The 16,830-nt window shown below is 35.4% G+C and overlaps 1 protein-coding gene across 3 annotated transcripts in view; it reads left to right on the top strand.

Moving 5' to 3' along the window:
• The first annotated feature begins 2,381 nt into the window (after window positions 1-2,381).
• Window positions 2,382-16,830, top strand: part of d4 (double PHD fingers d4) — a 339,869-nt gene continuing 325,420 nt past the window's right edge. For all 3 annotated transcript variants that reach the window (XM_090398857.1, XM_090398855.1, XM_090398856.1), the window contains exon 1: window positions 2,382-2,449. In XM_090398857.1, the coding sequence (XP_090254983.1) occupies window positions 2,394-2,449 (56 nt within the window). In that variant the 5' untranslated portion in view covers window positions 2,382-2,393. The remainder of the gene's footprint in view (window positions 2,450-16,830) is intronic.

Here is a 16,830-nt window from a genome sequence, read left to right as displayed (position 1 = left end):
GCATTCTAGTTGATAAAATATACAGCTATCTTAAAGCAAATTCTCTTCTCCCAATTGAACAAATAGGTTACATCAAAATTTCAAGAGGCACAAAAGACCAATTGCTGATTGATAAAATGATTCTTAAAAATAGCAAACGTAGAAAAACCAACCTTCATATGGCTTGAATAGATTATAAAAAAGCGTTTGATTCGATGGCTCATAGTTGGATTTTAAAATGCACGGAACTATTTGGTATTAGCGAAAACGTGCAAAAATCTTTGCAATCCAGCATGAAAAACTGGAAAACAACGTTGGTTATAAATAGAGAAGAAATTGGAAAGGTAAACATAAAAAGGGGCATCTTTCAAGGAGACTCATTATCTCCTCTATTGTTTATACTGTCATTGATCCCTTAACTAGAATTTTAAATAAAACTGCTCATGGTTATCAAACTGTGCAAAGATATCCTACCTTTTATACATGGTCGATCTGAAGTTGTATGCAAAATCAGAGAATGAACTCGGATCGTTGCTAAATACTGTGCTCGTATTCGGTCAAGATATATCAATAGATTTTGGCTTAGACAAATGTGCAATTGCTGGAATAACAAGAGGAAAGTTTGAAGATATGAACGAAATCGAGCTTCTCAATGGTGAAATAATCAAGGCAATAAAATTCGAAGACAGCTACAAATATTTGGGAATTTTAGAAGCATCACAAATTCTGCACAATAAGATCAAAGAAAGAACTAGAGCAGAATACGTAAGACGATTAAGAAAACTCCTTAAGTCAATGCTTAATGCTGGAAATTTGATTAAAGCAATTAATACCTGGGCCATACCTGTTCTGAGATAGTCAGCAGGCATTGTTGAATGGACCCAGCTAGAAATGGAAGAGTTTTATCGAAAAACTCGAAAATTAATGACAATGCACCATGCCCTCAATCCTCGCAGTGACATTGATAGGCTATATCTCTCACGCAAAAAAGGAGGTAGAGGTTTATTACAAGTGAAGCAAGTTATTGAAGAAGAAAAACGTAATTTAATTGATTATCTACAGCAAACAATGGAAAAATTTCTAATTGAGGTAAGGAAAGAGTGTTTATTTAAACCGATGGAGACAAAATTGGAATACAAAACCAACCAAGTAAAAGTGAGAACCGAAAGATGGAAAAATAATGCATTGCATGGAAAATACCTTCACAGCATAGAGGACAGCGCTGACGGCAACTTGACCTGGCAATGGTTGAGAAATGGAGCAATAAAGAAAGAAACAGAATCGGTAATTTTTGCAGCACAAGAACAGGCCATTAAAACCAACGTTATGAAGGCAAAAATACAAAAAAATTGAAGAAGACAGTAAATGTAGATTGTGCAAAGAAAAGGAAGAAACGGTAAACCACATTATAAATGGATGCAGCAAAATTGCACAAATTGAGTACCGTAAAAGGCATGATAACGTAGCTAAGATAATCCACTGGCATTTATGTAAAAAGTATGGGTTTGAAGTATCTAAAGACTATTGGAAGCATAAAGTTCACCAAAAAGTGGTTGAGAATGAAAAATTTAAAATATTCTGGGATTTCAAAATCCAGACTGACAAAAGCTTGGAATGTAATACACCCGATATTACAGTGGTTGAAAAAAGTGAAAACAAGGGTGTTACGTTTTATCGAAATATCAGTACCAGATGATAGTCGGATTGACAACAAAGAAAATGAAAAAAATACAAAATATCTCGATTTGCAAATCGAAGTTGAATGAATCTGGCAAAAGAAAACGAAAGTTGTTCCCATAATTATAGGTGCTTTAGGCGTCATCCCTAAAACATTGAAAAAAAATATCTAGAAGCACTCGAGTTAGATGGATTAAAAATTGGGCAGCTGCAAAAGGCCACTTTGTCCGGTACAGCTTTCATTTTCAGAAAGTATTTCCACAACTCATAGGCCCTTGGGTAGGGCTCGAATTAGTGGAATATAACCAGCCTTTTCTTACGAAGCAAATCAATCTTTGATGAATATTATATATATATATATATCTGACATCTCCAAGGAGTCCAAGGACTCATCGCGGATGAGTACGCTACTCCACTTCGCCACAAATCTTTCACAGTCTCTACTACTTGATTCTCTCAATACACAATTCTACAATTAAAGTGATAGAAATAAAAAAAAAAAATCCGTAGCTTACCCACGGTGCAAACGTAGTGTAGGTTTACCAATGACCTTTTGTGGTTGGGAACGACATTAAAAAAAAACTGCTATTAATAATAATCAATAACTGTGGTTATCGAATAATTCCGTGCCACTTTTCAATTTATTTTCAGTCTCACGTACATATTCTTTATTTTACGATATGCAATGAGCACCACCTATGAACAATAAATGTAGTTATGCCATGGGAAGGAAGACAATGGCAGATGGTAACAGTTTTCGTATTAATGAGGTTTCTGTTTCCCGTTTAAACAGGTATGCCTTAAATTACAAAAAGATAAATAAGTTACTATATTAGCAGTTTTTATTTATCTTTCAAAATAAAAAATAAAATAAGTTTACCCTCAGTAGAAAGCATTATATATCTAACAATCTGATATTGCTTGCTATTCTAGCTTTACAGTCTACTGATTATATTGACACAACAATGCCGGTGTTACATCTGTGTATATATTTCTAAAATTCGAATTAGCTCGTATTTATAGCTCGGTAATCGTTTCAGAAATTTTTGGGATTTTTTTTTCTTTGTTTGCATCCTGAGGTCAATTTTATTATTATTAATTACATGTTTTGATTCTTCGCTGCAGATGGCGCTTTTTTGTTTGCAGTTTTTGAATTTTATTCTCAATTAAAATCAGTTTCTTTTCAAATGCACTTTACTAATTACGTTGTTAAACGAAATATATTGTGAGCAAGATTGGCCCTTATTTACTGCTCGCAGAAATGAGATATAAGTTGTAACAGTTTAATAAAAAAAAAATAGATAAATAAAAAGCCACGAAATAAATTTCCGTTCCGAAATGAATTATTATTGATGGCCTTTAGAAAAAAATTGGGACTAGAAAGTATGCAATTAGTTTCCATAATTGACTAGTTTCATTTTTTTTCCATATCGCCTTGTAAAAAAATCGGAAAGTAATTTTGTGCTTTCTGTTTTATTTATTTTGTACTAAATTTGAATGTTATATAACATCTTATCGAAACCATTTTCTTCAATAATCTGAAATTTACTCTCCCGAAAACCCGCTGGATTTCCGTGACATGTTTCTGTGTATCAAACGCTAACAATGTTTGAAGTTTTTGAAAAAACACTTTTGGATGAAATATAGACCTTGTTTTTAATCTAACATTCATCTCATAAATATTCAATTTCAAAATGATTTCAGCAAACTCTGAGAAAACTGACTATATGCATTTCCGTAAGAATCAACCGTTGCGCCTCCGTAGCGCAATTGGAAATGACGGGATGTTTCGCCCTTCAATTAGAAAAGGCGTAAGTTTAATTCCCGTTGTGACGGGAGGAATCTTTCCATGGACTTTTTCAGTCGTAGGTGAGTTTGCCGATCTCATACGGAGGTAGCAGGGTTTTTTTCTTACGGAAATTCGGCCCTTCAGAATACACGCATTTTACAGACATTTTTAGATGGCGTTGATGTAGATGAATTGTTTTCCCTGTTTTTTTTTATTCCCTCTGAAATCAAGAGACCACATATTATTATTATTTGACACCTCCAGGGAGTCCAAAGACTCATCCAGGGAGAGTGTGCCAACAGCATCGAACGATTGGGTCCCTTCCAACTACTAACCGCGCTCAAACTTCTTAACTGAGCCATTAGTAGCAGAGGCTCTACCAATCGACCAACCTTTGCTGGCAAGATTGCACAGAGTAGTAGAGTAGTCTGGTATGGGCTTATCAAGGCCTTGTAACATTATTCAGTGTCAGTATGGTATTATTACTGTTTAAAATAAATTATAATACCGGAATAAACTCATGTAAAATATTAGTTTATTAGTATAATTTTCGCCTAAGTATCAAGGCATCTTCAATAATTTGATACTTTGATACTTAGGCGAAAATTATACTAATAGAATAGTATTCTATGTGAATTTATTCTGGTACTATAATTTATTGCCTACTCATGATATATCCTTATTTGAAACAAATATGATTAATGTTATTATTGCTTGGCACATATGTGGATGTCTAGTACTTGCTGTGGACGCTCTTCATTCAATTTTATGTATTTTTGTGTGTTAATTGCAGCTGTTTTTCAACTGGTTTATCATTCTGCATGAAGAAAAATCTCATTCTATATCAGCCCAGCTAAACTGGCCTTCAGTTTGTTGTTGTTATTATCATCATCATCATCTGACACCTCCAAGGAGTCAAGAACTCGTCCAGGGAGGCCATACGCCAACCATGCCAGATGTCATACTTTCTCTTAAACTCATTTACATGAGATCCATTCATCATTTCAGCAGGTAAACTGTTTGGCTTATTCATTGCTCTGTGAGAGAAAAATCTAGGCAATGTTGGAGGCTTAACACAGTGAAACTGCACTGAGAAAGGATTAAAAATGCTATTTAAATTCTGTTTAAAATAAATAGTATTTTTTAACCTTTCTTAGTGCTGTTTGACTCCATTAAGCTTGCAATACAAGTGACTCCCAGCACTTACGTCTTAACATGGATAAAAAATCTAGCTCTTACCTCCTTTCTAACTGTGCACAAACTTCCTTAGTGCCCCTGTGATGTCTCCCCTCTTTCTCCTGTTTACCAGGCTCTTTGGTCCACATACTCTAAATTTGTCTTCATAATCCCGGTATAATCTTTGTAGCTCTGCTTTGAACTGTCTCAGTGCTTTTTTTATTCCATGTGAACTCAGGAGACCATATCTGCACAGAGTAGTCTGGTATGGCCTTGTAAAGAGGCAAAATGATTTTCTTATCCTTGCATGTTAAAGTTCATTTCAACATTGCAGTTATCCTCTAGGTTGTGTTTACAATTTTTGGTATGTGACCTTTGAACTTCAAATTCCTATCTGCCATAACTTCAAGATCCCTAACCTCATCAGTTTCTTGTAACACAGCCCTACCAATATAATATGCCATTGGGTATCCAATCATTCCAAACTACATAACTTTTCACTTACTAACATTGAATTGTTAGTGTAGAACTAATTATTAATTATAATAATTAATATTTCCGATATTTTGACCAAGTCAAATTGCCATCATCATGGAACTCATGTAGTATGATATGAGCATTTAGTCCTTAACAATAACTTGGATTTTTTTTATCCCACAACAGAGGCAAACTGGCAAAACACATGCAATTTGCATATATAAAATACTAACCTCATAGCCTTAATTGCTTCAGCTGTAAATCCAAATCAACTAACCAACAAAGCCCTAACAATAGGTAAGTGAGGCTGAAGCACAGCAACCAAATTTGAGCCTTAAGTCTTAAACAGTGCCAGTAAAGTATACAATGCTAGCATGCTTTCTGATGGCAGAGACATTAGTAAGCCACGAGAGTTAATTGGGTGAGCAACATGCCACCAAACAGAAGGCTAGAAACCAGTTTGCTGTCATGTGGAAGAATGAAAACAGAAATAAGTAGAGGATACAATCGTGCAATTTTTTTTTACTAAAGTTTCTTCAGGCTATTTTTGTTACCTGCTTTTTCTCAGTTGAGTTTCTTGAAATGAATATATTCTAATATTATTTTTATTCTGTTCTTCTTTGTTGTTGTGGTATATTCATTTTTGTAGATTTTCATTTTTCTATTTGTGTGTGTGTGTATGCTATATTAGGAAATGTAGTTTATTTTTTATGATGTAGTGTTGTACGGTAATGTGTGTGTTTTGAGGTTTGATAGGTGTGTATGATAGTGTGATTTTGAGGTGGGATCAAGTGGGTGGGTGTTTTTTTGAGTTCACGGGCGGGGTGGTAGCTTTTTTTGAGAGAGCACAGGTTAGGTTCTTTCTTTTTAAATGGTGAAGGCAGGTGCACATTAGAGTAGCTCTTGAGGGTGCAGGCTAGAAGTGTTGATTTGTGGTGCCCATGTTTCTAATATTGTTTTTTCCATGATTTTGGGAGGGATTTGTTTCTGTTTTGCTGGTGACTTTTCATTGGTTTTTCACTGGCATGACCAAAGTACTCTGCCAATATACTGGCAATATCCTTTCACACATGAAACACTTAGCACACTTTCACACTCCATCACACTGACATAATAGTCCCTTGTAATATGCTCTATCTTCACTGATGTCTCACTTAAAGATATGCATCTCCATCCCAAAATACATACTCTGCATTCTAACTCATTCAAGCTGAAATTCTTCCCAATGTCTCAGTCCTTTTTTAAGTTCACTGTGAACTCTGTTTTTTTTTGCTTTCCAAGGAAAATTCTACATACAAATAGAGGATACAGCCATGGATACATTATTTCTTGTAATCTAGTTTATTTTTGTTTTTAAGTGAGGTCTTGTGAAGAATTTTGTTGACAGTATTTTTTAGCAGTTTTTTAAGAAGGTATTGCTGATAACTTTTAATTCATCTTTAAGTGCTGGTTTTAAAGCATCATCACTAAACCGAACAACATATTTGGAAAAAATGAATCAATTAGTCTCAGACAACAGCCCCTATCAACTTGTTAACTATAACCCAACTAATCACATAAAAAGAAAATGGAAAAATTACTTAAATCAGTCACTTGAGTTTCTTAGCTGAAATATACAGTTAAAAAACTACTTCCACACTACACTCGTTCCCCGAGAATTCACAGTTTACTCAAGATTCACAAACAGAACGTACTGTTCTAGCTGATAGTTGAAGGTATAGATAGCTCCAATTATCATCTAGCCAAGAAACTAGCTTCAACACTCAAGGAGTTAGTAGATCATTCCCCCTCCTATATTAAAAACAGACAACACTTTGTAAACAAAATTAAAGACAAAGTGATTTATTAGTCAGTTTTGATGTCTCTTCCCTCTTCACAATGTCCCAATCAATGACACAGTTCTTTTACAGGACAAATTTCCTCCTGATGTCACATCACTCTTTGCACATGTACTTCGTTTTGACTATTTTATGTGGCAACACACTTTCTACTTACAAAAAGCAGGCACAGCCATGGGCAAAAAAGCAAAAAAAGAGAGGAGGCCACAGGATTAGGAAAAGAGACTATAAATTGCAATAACTCTATTCTGACCCAGAGGAATGTAATAATCTTTGGGATTTAGAAATGTCCAATAAGATATCTCTGCAGCTCATTTTATTGAAAAAGACATTGTAATCTCATGTTAATATATTAATTCCTCAATTTTCCCATCACTTTGGGAAATCACTGGTGCTGAGATAATTGAAGATACAGTTACATGGTGCTCTCTCTTTCTCAGAAGTAACTTAAACTAACCCAGGGATGGGGAGCCTTTTGGCATTAGAAGGCTGCCTATCACTTCACAGATATGCAGCCACATATAATTTCTCTTCCTTAATTATTCTTTTCTTCGTATTTGAGATATTAAATAAAATTAAAAAAAAGTGAATAAATTAATTAAACAAAAACTTCTACTTGTTGAATTTGTTATAAAATGACAATATATGGGACAAACCATTTTCAGGACTACAAAAGGGACAACAGCCGGTATAGACGAAGCTCTTTGGTCAGACCTGGGTTCGATTCCCGTCCATGATGTGAGGAATCTTTATCTGGTCTCTCCCTCAACTAAAGGTGAGTTAAGATGCAATGTAACAACACACATGCAATACTAAACCATTTTTTTTTTAATCAAGTTGACGAAGCGTCAAGTGTTTATAGTAGCCTCTAGTGACAAATTAATATAACATGATAGTGTGCTAACCATTGAGCACTGGATAAGGATGAAACGCCAACTGTAGAACAATGGCTCGATCAATAATAATAGCAGTTGATTTTTTAATATTGTGCTTTAAAATGAATGATTTTTTAAAAATATAATTAATTAAAATACATGGCATTTGAGAATGTATAAGTTGTAAATGATGGAGATACATAATTGACACAGTATGTGAAAAGGCTGCATAGAACACCTCAAATATAGGAAGAGGAAACTGTACACAAGTTTTTGAACTGCTGAAGGTTGTAGTGTTTGGGGGTAAACAGAGTGAGAGAGAGACTGTTCAAATGAACAGCAGCTGCAGCATGTGAAATGAAAGGGAAGTTGTTCTGTAAGTAAATGGGTGTTAACCTGTAGCTTGTGACAAAATGATGGTGGCCAGTTCAGCAGAATGTTGTCCATGGTAGTCAGAAACAGAATATCTAAGAGAGAGAGAGAGAGTGAGTGAGTGGAGTGACTCTGAGAAAAGGCTCATCACTTAATCAGATTGCCTTGCTCTGGATAGCATTTAGCTAGATAAGGGAGGTTTTAGATTTGCCACTGACACATGCAAGCAGTGGATTTTGGGGTTTTTGCAGTGTTAGTAGTTGTACAGGGAAAAAATAGAGCCAAGAGGAAAAGTATGCTGCTTTTTGAAGGTGAAGAAACCATGGCTGAGATGGGTTTATGCCAGCAGAGAATAGAATTCTGAGCAGCCAAGAAAAAAAATTGATCCTATTTGGGAATCTGGAAATTATCAAGAGTAAGAAAAAGTGAAGGGAAGTAAGATCTTACTTTGAAAGAAATGAACCAGGACTATCTTTTGTTAGCATTGAAGCTTACTAGTTTTCCTTGCTGCACTGAAGGATAGCAAGATTAATGTTTAAAAGTTTTTTTTTTTTTTTAAATATCTGACCCACACACAAAGCATCATGAGATCTGTATCATATTGAATCCATGTGTGGGGACAAGAAGAAAGGAGGAATCTGTTGATTTTTTGAACATTTTATTTTATTCTTTGGGAAAGGCAGAGTGAGAAAGGCTGTTCTAAAAACCAGAGATAGATGGAATGAAAACAAAGGGGCAATGAAGTTAGTGAGTTTTGAGCATGACTGTAAATGGACTGATTTGGGATTTGTATTCAGTTAGCAGCTGTAGAGGTTTGTAGGAGTGGAAAAGTGCAGTTTTTGGTGACTGCAGACAGTATGGCTGAGATGTGTTATTCCAGGAAAGGTTGGAGGTGTAGAGCAGTTCAAGAAGAGAAATCAGATTGTGTTTAGATATCTGAGTATTATTGAAAATTAGGGGAAGGAACATGAGTTCTTTCCTGCAAGAGATCAGAAAGGATTGAGTCTTGGTGGGCCAATGCTCCTTAATCCATTGAAATATAACTAGGAGATTGGGGTTCAAGACATTGGTCATAGTGGATGAAATTTTTAGGGATCTAAAAATTTCACAAGGTTTGTGCAATAGAAAGGAGGAATGGAATGTACTATTATCTGAAAAGCTGTGGATAGGATTTGAAGTGGATGAGCAGGTCATTTATATACAGAAGGAAGAGAGTTGGGGAAAGTATAGAACCATGCATTTGTGGGAGAAATCTGAAGAGAGGAAATCATCCACCATGACTTGTAGTAATTGAATGAAAAAGCTGGCGATTCATTTGGAGAGGGTGGAAGCAGACCATAGACAAACAATTTGTTAGGTTTAAACCCAGTCATCCTTTTGAAATGTTGAGAGGGACCACATGCGTTTTTTTTGCCGAATTTTCCATGGCTTGAGTCCAGAAATGAGAGGTGAAGGCTTGGCTGTGGACTGAATCTATAGTAGATATTGCTGGTCGTTAATTAGTTGGTGTATCTCCCATGTGTTTTTAGAAGTTAACTGTTGATGACCTTCATAATTTTTGAGAGAATAGAAGTGAGAGCTGTTGGATGGTAATTTGTTAGCCAACTTTTATCATCTTTCTTTGGAATGAATGGAATGTGGGCCTGTTTCCATGCTGCTGTAGAGTACATGCCAGTTGAATAGGATAGATTGAAGAGGTAATATAGGATAGGTGTTAATTCTGGAGCACAAGTTTTTAACACAGTAGGTGGGATGTCATTAGGACCAGATGCCATGTTTGTGTTCAGGTTATTAATGATTCTTTTGATTTTTTTCTGGTGAGAGGAATGGAGTGAGCATTTCCTGGTAAAGTGGAGAGAACTTTTCCATGATCATCAGTGCAGAATTGGAAGAGAAGAGTGATGCCAATAAGTTGGCCTATTTGGATGAAATTACTATGTTATCATCTGAATGTGAGTGTTGGAAAGTTGGATGAGCAATAGTTGTGCTTAGTGGCCTTGGTAAGAAAACTAGAAGGCTTGTTCGTCCCATGATGAAAGATCTTAACCACCTTACTGGCCATTAAAGATCAAATTCGCACCCTCAAAAGCTTCGTATCCATCATGAATTTCAATATAATATCAATGGTATTACAATTTTAATATGCACTTCGCATCCATGGAAATGTGGACGTATATATTTCCTCCTGGCCGGTAGCATGGTTAAAGCTTCTAATGGTTGTGCACTGTATGGTTTGTCAGATGATGAGGTTAGTGAGAGATGGTTATTTATATAGAGAAAGAATAGAGTAAATGAAAATGCAGAGTCATATAAATATTCCAGTAGTGATGTGGAAATATGAAAATAGGAAATCATCATTCATGATGCATAGTGAATGACCAGAAAAGAAGATGGAATCTAATTACAAGTGTAGAGGACAGGCCATAAGATAGTGGCCTCTGGACCCGACTTGATCAAAAGCACTGGAAATGTTAAGAACAGCCACATGAATTTCTCCAAACATTTTGACTTGAGTTCAAAAGTTATGGTTGGAGATTATCTGTTGATAGAGGGTAGCATAATCCATATTGCTGATCACTGATTATTGCTGGTGGGCCTCCAGGTAGTTCAGAAATTGGCTATATAATTGGTCTTCTCCATGATTTTTGAGATATCTCAAGTAATCAGATAACATCGTGTTGACTGACTTTTGTTGCCTTTTTTTTTTTTATTTTTTTTTATAATGGACTAAATTATAGGCTTGTTTTCATGATGTAAGGTGCCAGGAAAGATTAAAAAGGCAGTATAAGATGTGTCTTAACTGTGGAGCACAGGTTTTTTTGTACATTAGGAGGCATATCATAAACCAGATGATCTGATTTCTTTCTTTTAGACAAAAGACTAAAAGAAATATGCTGCAAACAGTTCATGGTAAAGCAGAGTGTTCTTTGTCTTGGTCAGCAGTGCAGGAATTGGGTCAGCCTTGTCTGTGGGTGATGTTATTATGGCATTCTCTGGATGTGAGAGAGATAGAGGGGAGTGTAAACAGGCGAGGGACAATAAGTCTCAGTTGCCATTTGAGCAGGAAGTAAGTTTTCTGCATTGTCATTTCATAGTCAGATTTGGCATTTTTGCATGTGATACCGGGATTTGTTCTCTGCCACTTGTGATATGAATTTTTTCTTGGACTGTCTTGGCATATTTTTGGAGTGCCAGGTCTTAGATAGTTGTTGGGAATTTTGGATAGAACTGGAGTGTGTATGCACATGCCTAAGAGGGGGAATGCGCAAACTTTGTTTGCAGTAAGTCTGTAAGGATATGTGCTTTGCATTATGGCAGTGTTTCTCAAACTTCAGATATCTGCATACCCCCTTCTTAAATTTTCATTATTACAAAGTACCCCTGATTAATTAAAAATAAATTAATTAAAAAAATCAATTAAAATTAATAAATTAATTTAATATATTAATTAAAATTAAATATCTATTTTATTTGAATTTACATGTTCATGTAAACAAAAAATATGATTTATTTTTAAATTTGTGGTTCTCTAGAGATGTCAGATGACACACTTATCAATTTCATTTGATCCAGATGTAATATCAACATTTTCTTGTTGCTTACAGCTACTTGTATTTGCTATATTGGGGGTTTTTAAATCTAATCTTTAACCAATGATCCATACGTAAGAATTTGAAAGCTAAAAAAAATACTGTATTTACTCGAATATAATTCTAACTTTTTTCCCAAAATTAAAGCTACAAAATTGTGTTGCGAGATACGTGCGGGAATTTTTGGAAATTAAAGTTTTCAGAAAAAAACTGAAAATGGTGCGACTTACCAGGAAGCTCCTACTCGCTATCACTACTTTTGGCATTGAGAACAGTTTCTTTGTATGCATCGTCAAAGTCATCTACCCAAATAGCATCATCTTCTTTCCCATTATTTCAAGCAAAAATTACCAGTAATTTACAAGACTTGAGATACGTAGAGCAGCGAAGAACTGCATATGATTGGTGCGATATTAACAAAAGATCGCACGAACCAAAGACAAATTAGCATTTCAACAGTTGAGTTGAAATGCTAATTCCCTTCAACCGAATTCCATAATATCTGAAATACATTCACTATATATTTCTTAGTTTTAACACGTGAACGATGGGGGTGGTGTCAAGCAAAACCACGTGTTCCACCGCCAACATATGGTTTTGCTTGTCTATAAATAATTTTCTGTTGGAGAGGGGATGTGATTCATTAGTTAATGCCATTTTATCTTGGTGTCTGTAATTGCACTGTTTGTTGAAAAATATGACTCCTTTAATTATGCATAGCCGAAAATTGCCACGTACCCCCTAATGACCTTTCGTGTACCCCCGGGGATACGCATACCACACTTTGAGAAACACTGCATTATGGGATACTAAGGCAATTGATGTGAAGTCATTAACCTCTATATACGAGTTGCAAGTTGTGAAGATACTTCGTGTGCAAACTTTGTTTGCTTACACTTGGATAAAGGATTAAACCAAGAATATAATTTCTTGGCATCTTTAATTTATAGTATAACCAAGTGGGAAAAACTTTCAAGATCTTCATTATATGATCTCCATTATGACAAACCTCTCAACATTTGGATAAGTCTTATATTCCTGTCAGCAAACTTTTTATGTTGATATGTTTGAAAGTTGTTTCAGTGGAAATCTTGTCATTGGCAGTTAGGCACTTCCCACAGGTTCTTCCCAACATCTATCTCTAATCCAGAGTGTTTTAGTAATAAGGTGTGACACCTTTTGGCTACTTGTATGTAGAAATATGACCTCTGCATTACTTCAACCTTAGTATCACTTTTGGGTCTGGTTCCCACAGTTTACCAGAAGCAGGCTACACAATTGCTCCTTCATAGATTGAAGACCTCATCAGGTTCATCCAAAATCTAGAAGTTAAAGGCTTACCAGTGACACTTCTTTAATCATAGCATCTCCTTTCTGCATTTCCTCATTAAATGTAAGAGGATTCCACAGGCAAATTAAACAAGAAACTATATGGAAATTTATGCTACACCATAATATCAGGTTTTTGTTTCTCCAGGAAACGTACTTAACAGATAGATATCTACTTCTTTCTTATTGGAGCTTTGGAAGATTTAACAGGGCAGAGTAGGAGTTCTTATTCTTGTCCCCCTCCTTGGGTCATTCTGTAATATCCAAAGGGATGCAGAGGGGAGAATCTTGACAATTGACTGGAAATACTGTGGATGTGTAATGTAATAAAGTTTATAAATTATGCTCCATCCAGTGGAACAATTAGACAAAAATTCATCAGGAATTGGAGCCATATTTATATGGTGTCCACTACATCATAGCAGCTGGAGACTGGAATTGTATTGAAAACCCCACATTAGACAAAATAGGAGGACACCCCAGGAGTGGAAAGTGGGGATATACACAGTTAGAAACATGTCTCAACAATGCAAATCCCAGGCATGTATAGTATTCGCTATCCTAATCTCCAGGCTTACATGTACATGAATCAAGGTATTGTGCCCATCTTGATTGAATTTATATCTCTTCTTCCCTTATAAATAGGATAATTCAGATAAAACATCTTGACATCAACATATCAGATCATAATCCAGTTCTACTTAAGTTTCACTGCATGGAACAAGCAGAAATCAGTTCTGGACCATGGAGACTTCCACCAAATTTTCTGTTGATCTGTTCAACCAAATTCCAGACCCTATGTTCATATTAGAATAATGTTACCTGGAATTGGGATATGTGGTTAAAATTCAAACAAGTAGTAAAACAGAATGTTTTGATGGAATGGTGAAAGGAACAGGCTTTCCTCAAAAAAAAAAAAAAAAGTTGCAAGACCTGTTGCCAGCCTGGTTGGCTGAGTGGTTAGCATATGTGCTCTCCAGCCAAAAGGCTGGAGGTTTGAATCCTGCTTTGGCATGGATGTTTATGATTTTCTGTGGAAGTGGTGGTGATGGGTGGTAGATGGCATTGGTGTAGTTGTAGTAGTGGAGACAGAGAGTTGTAGAATAGGTGCCCTCCCTTGACGAGTCTTTGGACTCCCTGGAGGTGTCACGTAATAATAATAATAATAATCAAGAGAGAAGCTGGTTCATAAGAAACCAATGCAATGGTATAGAATGTAGCAACATTTAGAAACATTAACATAGAGATAGAAGTGGAAAGGCAGAAACAAGTAGAAAGAAATTTTAAAATAAGAATACAACTGCACTTAGCAGACTGCCCTTCTGGTAGAGCCTCTGCTACTAATGGCTCAATTAAGTAAGTTTGAGCACGGTTAGTAGTTGGAAGGGGGCCAATCATTCAGTGCTGTTGGCACACACTCCCTTGATGAGTCTTTGGACTCCCTGGAGGTGTCAAATAATAATAATAATAATAATTCTTCAATAGACAATTCCCTAAATTCTGAAAAGAAAGGACTATCACTAAAATCTGCATTGATGGTGAAGACATGTCCACCAGTCAAGACATCCTTGGCTCCTTTCATAAACACTACAAAAATATGTTCGAAGACAATAGTACTGTTGGACATTATAACTCTTGGAACATTAATGGCTTTCCTGTTCATATGCGAGGTGGGCTTAACAGATCCATTACAGCATCTGAAGTTACCACAACCTATAAAGAATGCCACACAAGAAAATCCCCAGGACCTGATGCTCTAGGGGTAGAACTTAACTGTGAGGCCTGCTAGTTTCGTGGCAAAACTAGTAGGTAACTAGTCGTATCAAATCTTTATGATCAGTAAACCCAGTGTTAGTTATTTTTATTACATAAGTTTTGTGGTCAAAAATAATGAGGCGGTGAAAAAGGAAAACTGATAGCCTTCAGCTATAATGATATAAAAGACCTGAGGCCTTTTCTCCATCTTTCATACTATCTATCTGTCATTTTTCTCCTAATATTATCAGGCACTCTTGCATCTCCCTAAACTAACTACACTAGGCCTATGATGAACACCCCTTTTTCAACTCAATAAAGATTGAAACCAGTCTTGGTAGTGACCCTTCCCATAATGCATAGCATTATCCTTGTCCATAAGGATATGTGCTTTGCATTATGGAATACTAAGGCAAGTGATGTAAAGTCATTAGCCTCTACATACAAGTTGCCCAGTTGTGAAGTTACTTCATGTGCAAACTTCGTTTGCTTATACTTAGATAAAGGATTAAACCAAGAATATAATTTCTTGGCATATTTAATTTATGCTAAGAAAAATAGTTAATAAAACAAAATTTGATAAAAAAAAAAATGAAAAGATTTATGAAAAATTTCAGTTACAATTCATAAGCATAAAAAGTGATCATAATGGAATAACCATATTAATAGAATGGACCCAAAAAGAATAGCTAAACTAGTAAGAAACTTGAAAACAAATATGAAAAGATTGGTTGGTAGACCAAGCAAATGGACAGTCTGCCTGCTTTGATATATTGTAGACACAACAAACTGAAGCTTAAGCAAAAAGAAGAATGATATAAGTAATGCAGAATGCATCCAGTTGTTTGCTGATGATACACAACTGGATGGACAAGAGTTTAATAAAGGTGATATAGAGATCTTGCAGGATGATTTATTATAAACCAACAGCATAGGTTAGAATAATGGTGGTCAGTTTATAAAGTGTAAGGTGTTATGCACTGGGATGAAAAAATATTCTAAGCCACATACTACATTGATAGAACTGGATTGTAGAAAATTGGTGAGTCTAGATATTTGGAAGGTGATGTGATTGTGTATAGAGAATTGATAATTAGAGGGCATATTTCAAAAGTAGCCAAAATAGCTCATTGGATTACTCAGATGTCCATGAACACACTGACAAGCAGAGATAAGAAAAGTATTATCCATTTTATAAGGCATCGAAGCCTCATATGGACTATTACACACAGATCTGGTCACCAGAGTTTCTTTGAAATTAGGTGATGTTCAGAGGATCTGACGTGACTCACCAAGATTGAGACAGGTGAATGGAATACTTACTCTATATGGGAGTATACTGAAGGTTTGCGTGTTGAAAAGTCTAGTTAGACAGAAAAGAGAGGATATGATAAAAATATATAAGTCATTAAAAAGTTTTTATAGGATTATGCAGAAGGATTTTTCAAATCATGACAAAAACAGAAAGAACAAGTGTAAGAGCTAGATTTTTTGATGAAGAGTGTGAATGGGTGGAATAATTTGACAGAGTTGGTTATGTGTTGTCTGTGAATGGAATCGAGTAAAAATATAATAGTTGTCAATTAATGCGGGTTTTCCATAATGAGTCATTGACTATAGAGATGCCCGAGAAAATAATATGCTGCTATTATATCTTCTTTTTTTGTCTCTCAGCCAAATTTTTCAAAGCAAACCTTTAGCCTATCCTCATAGGGAGCATTCCATTGAAATGTCATCACAGTTTCTAACTCATCAATCACAGGGTCATTTCCTAGAAAATAAAATTTGAGCACTGTAAGTCAGATGTATGGTCCTTTTAGAACCTTATGAAAAGATCAATAACTTCTACTCATCAGTGGATTTTTCAATATTCAAGTAATTATTTGTGCTCTTTTTATAACTTTTGTAATGTTATTCCCTGAAACTATATATAATAGTGGATTTGTAGTATAGCCCATTATTAATATTACAAC

The sequence above is a fragment of the Typopeltis vanoorti genome, chromosome 10 (genome assembly GCF_054136105.1).
Source record: "Typopeltis vanoorti isolate ZY-2024b chromosome 10, IOZ_Tvanoo_1.0, whole genome shotgun sequence".
In the NCBI taxonomy this organism is placed as follows: domain Eukaryota; kingdom Metazoa; phylum Arthropoda; class Arachnida; order Uropygi; family Thelyphonidae; genus Typopeltis; species Typopeltis vanoorti.
Note: the sequence above shows the minus strand (reverse complement) of the source record. Positions and strands in the feature narration are given on the sequence as shown.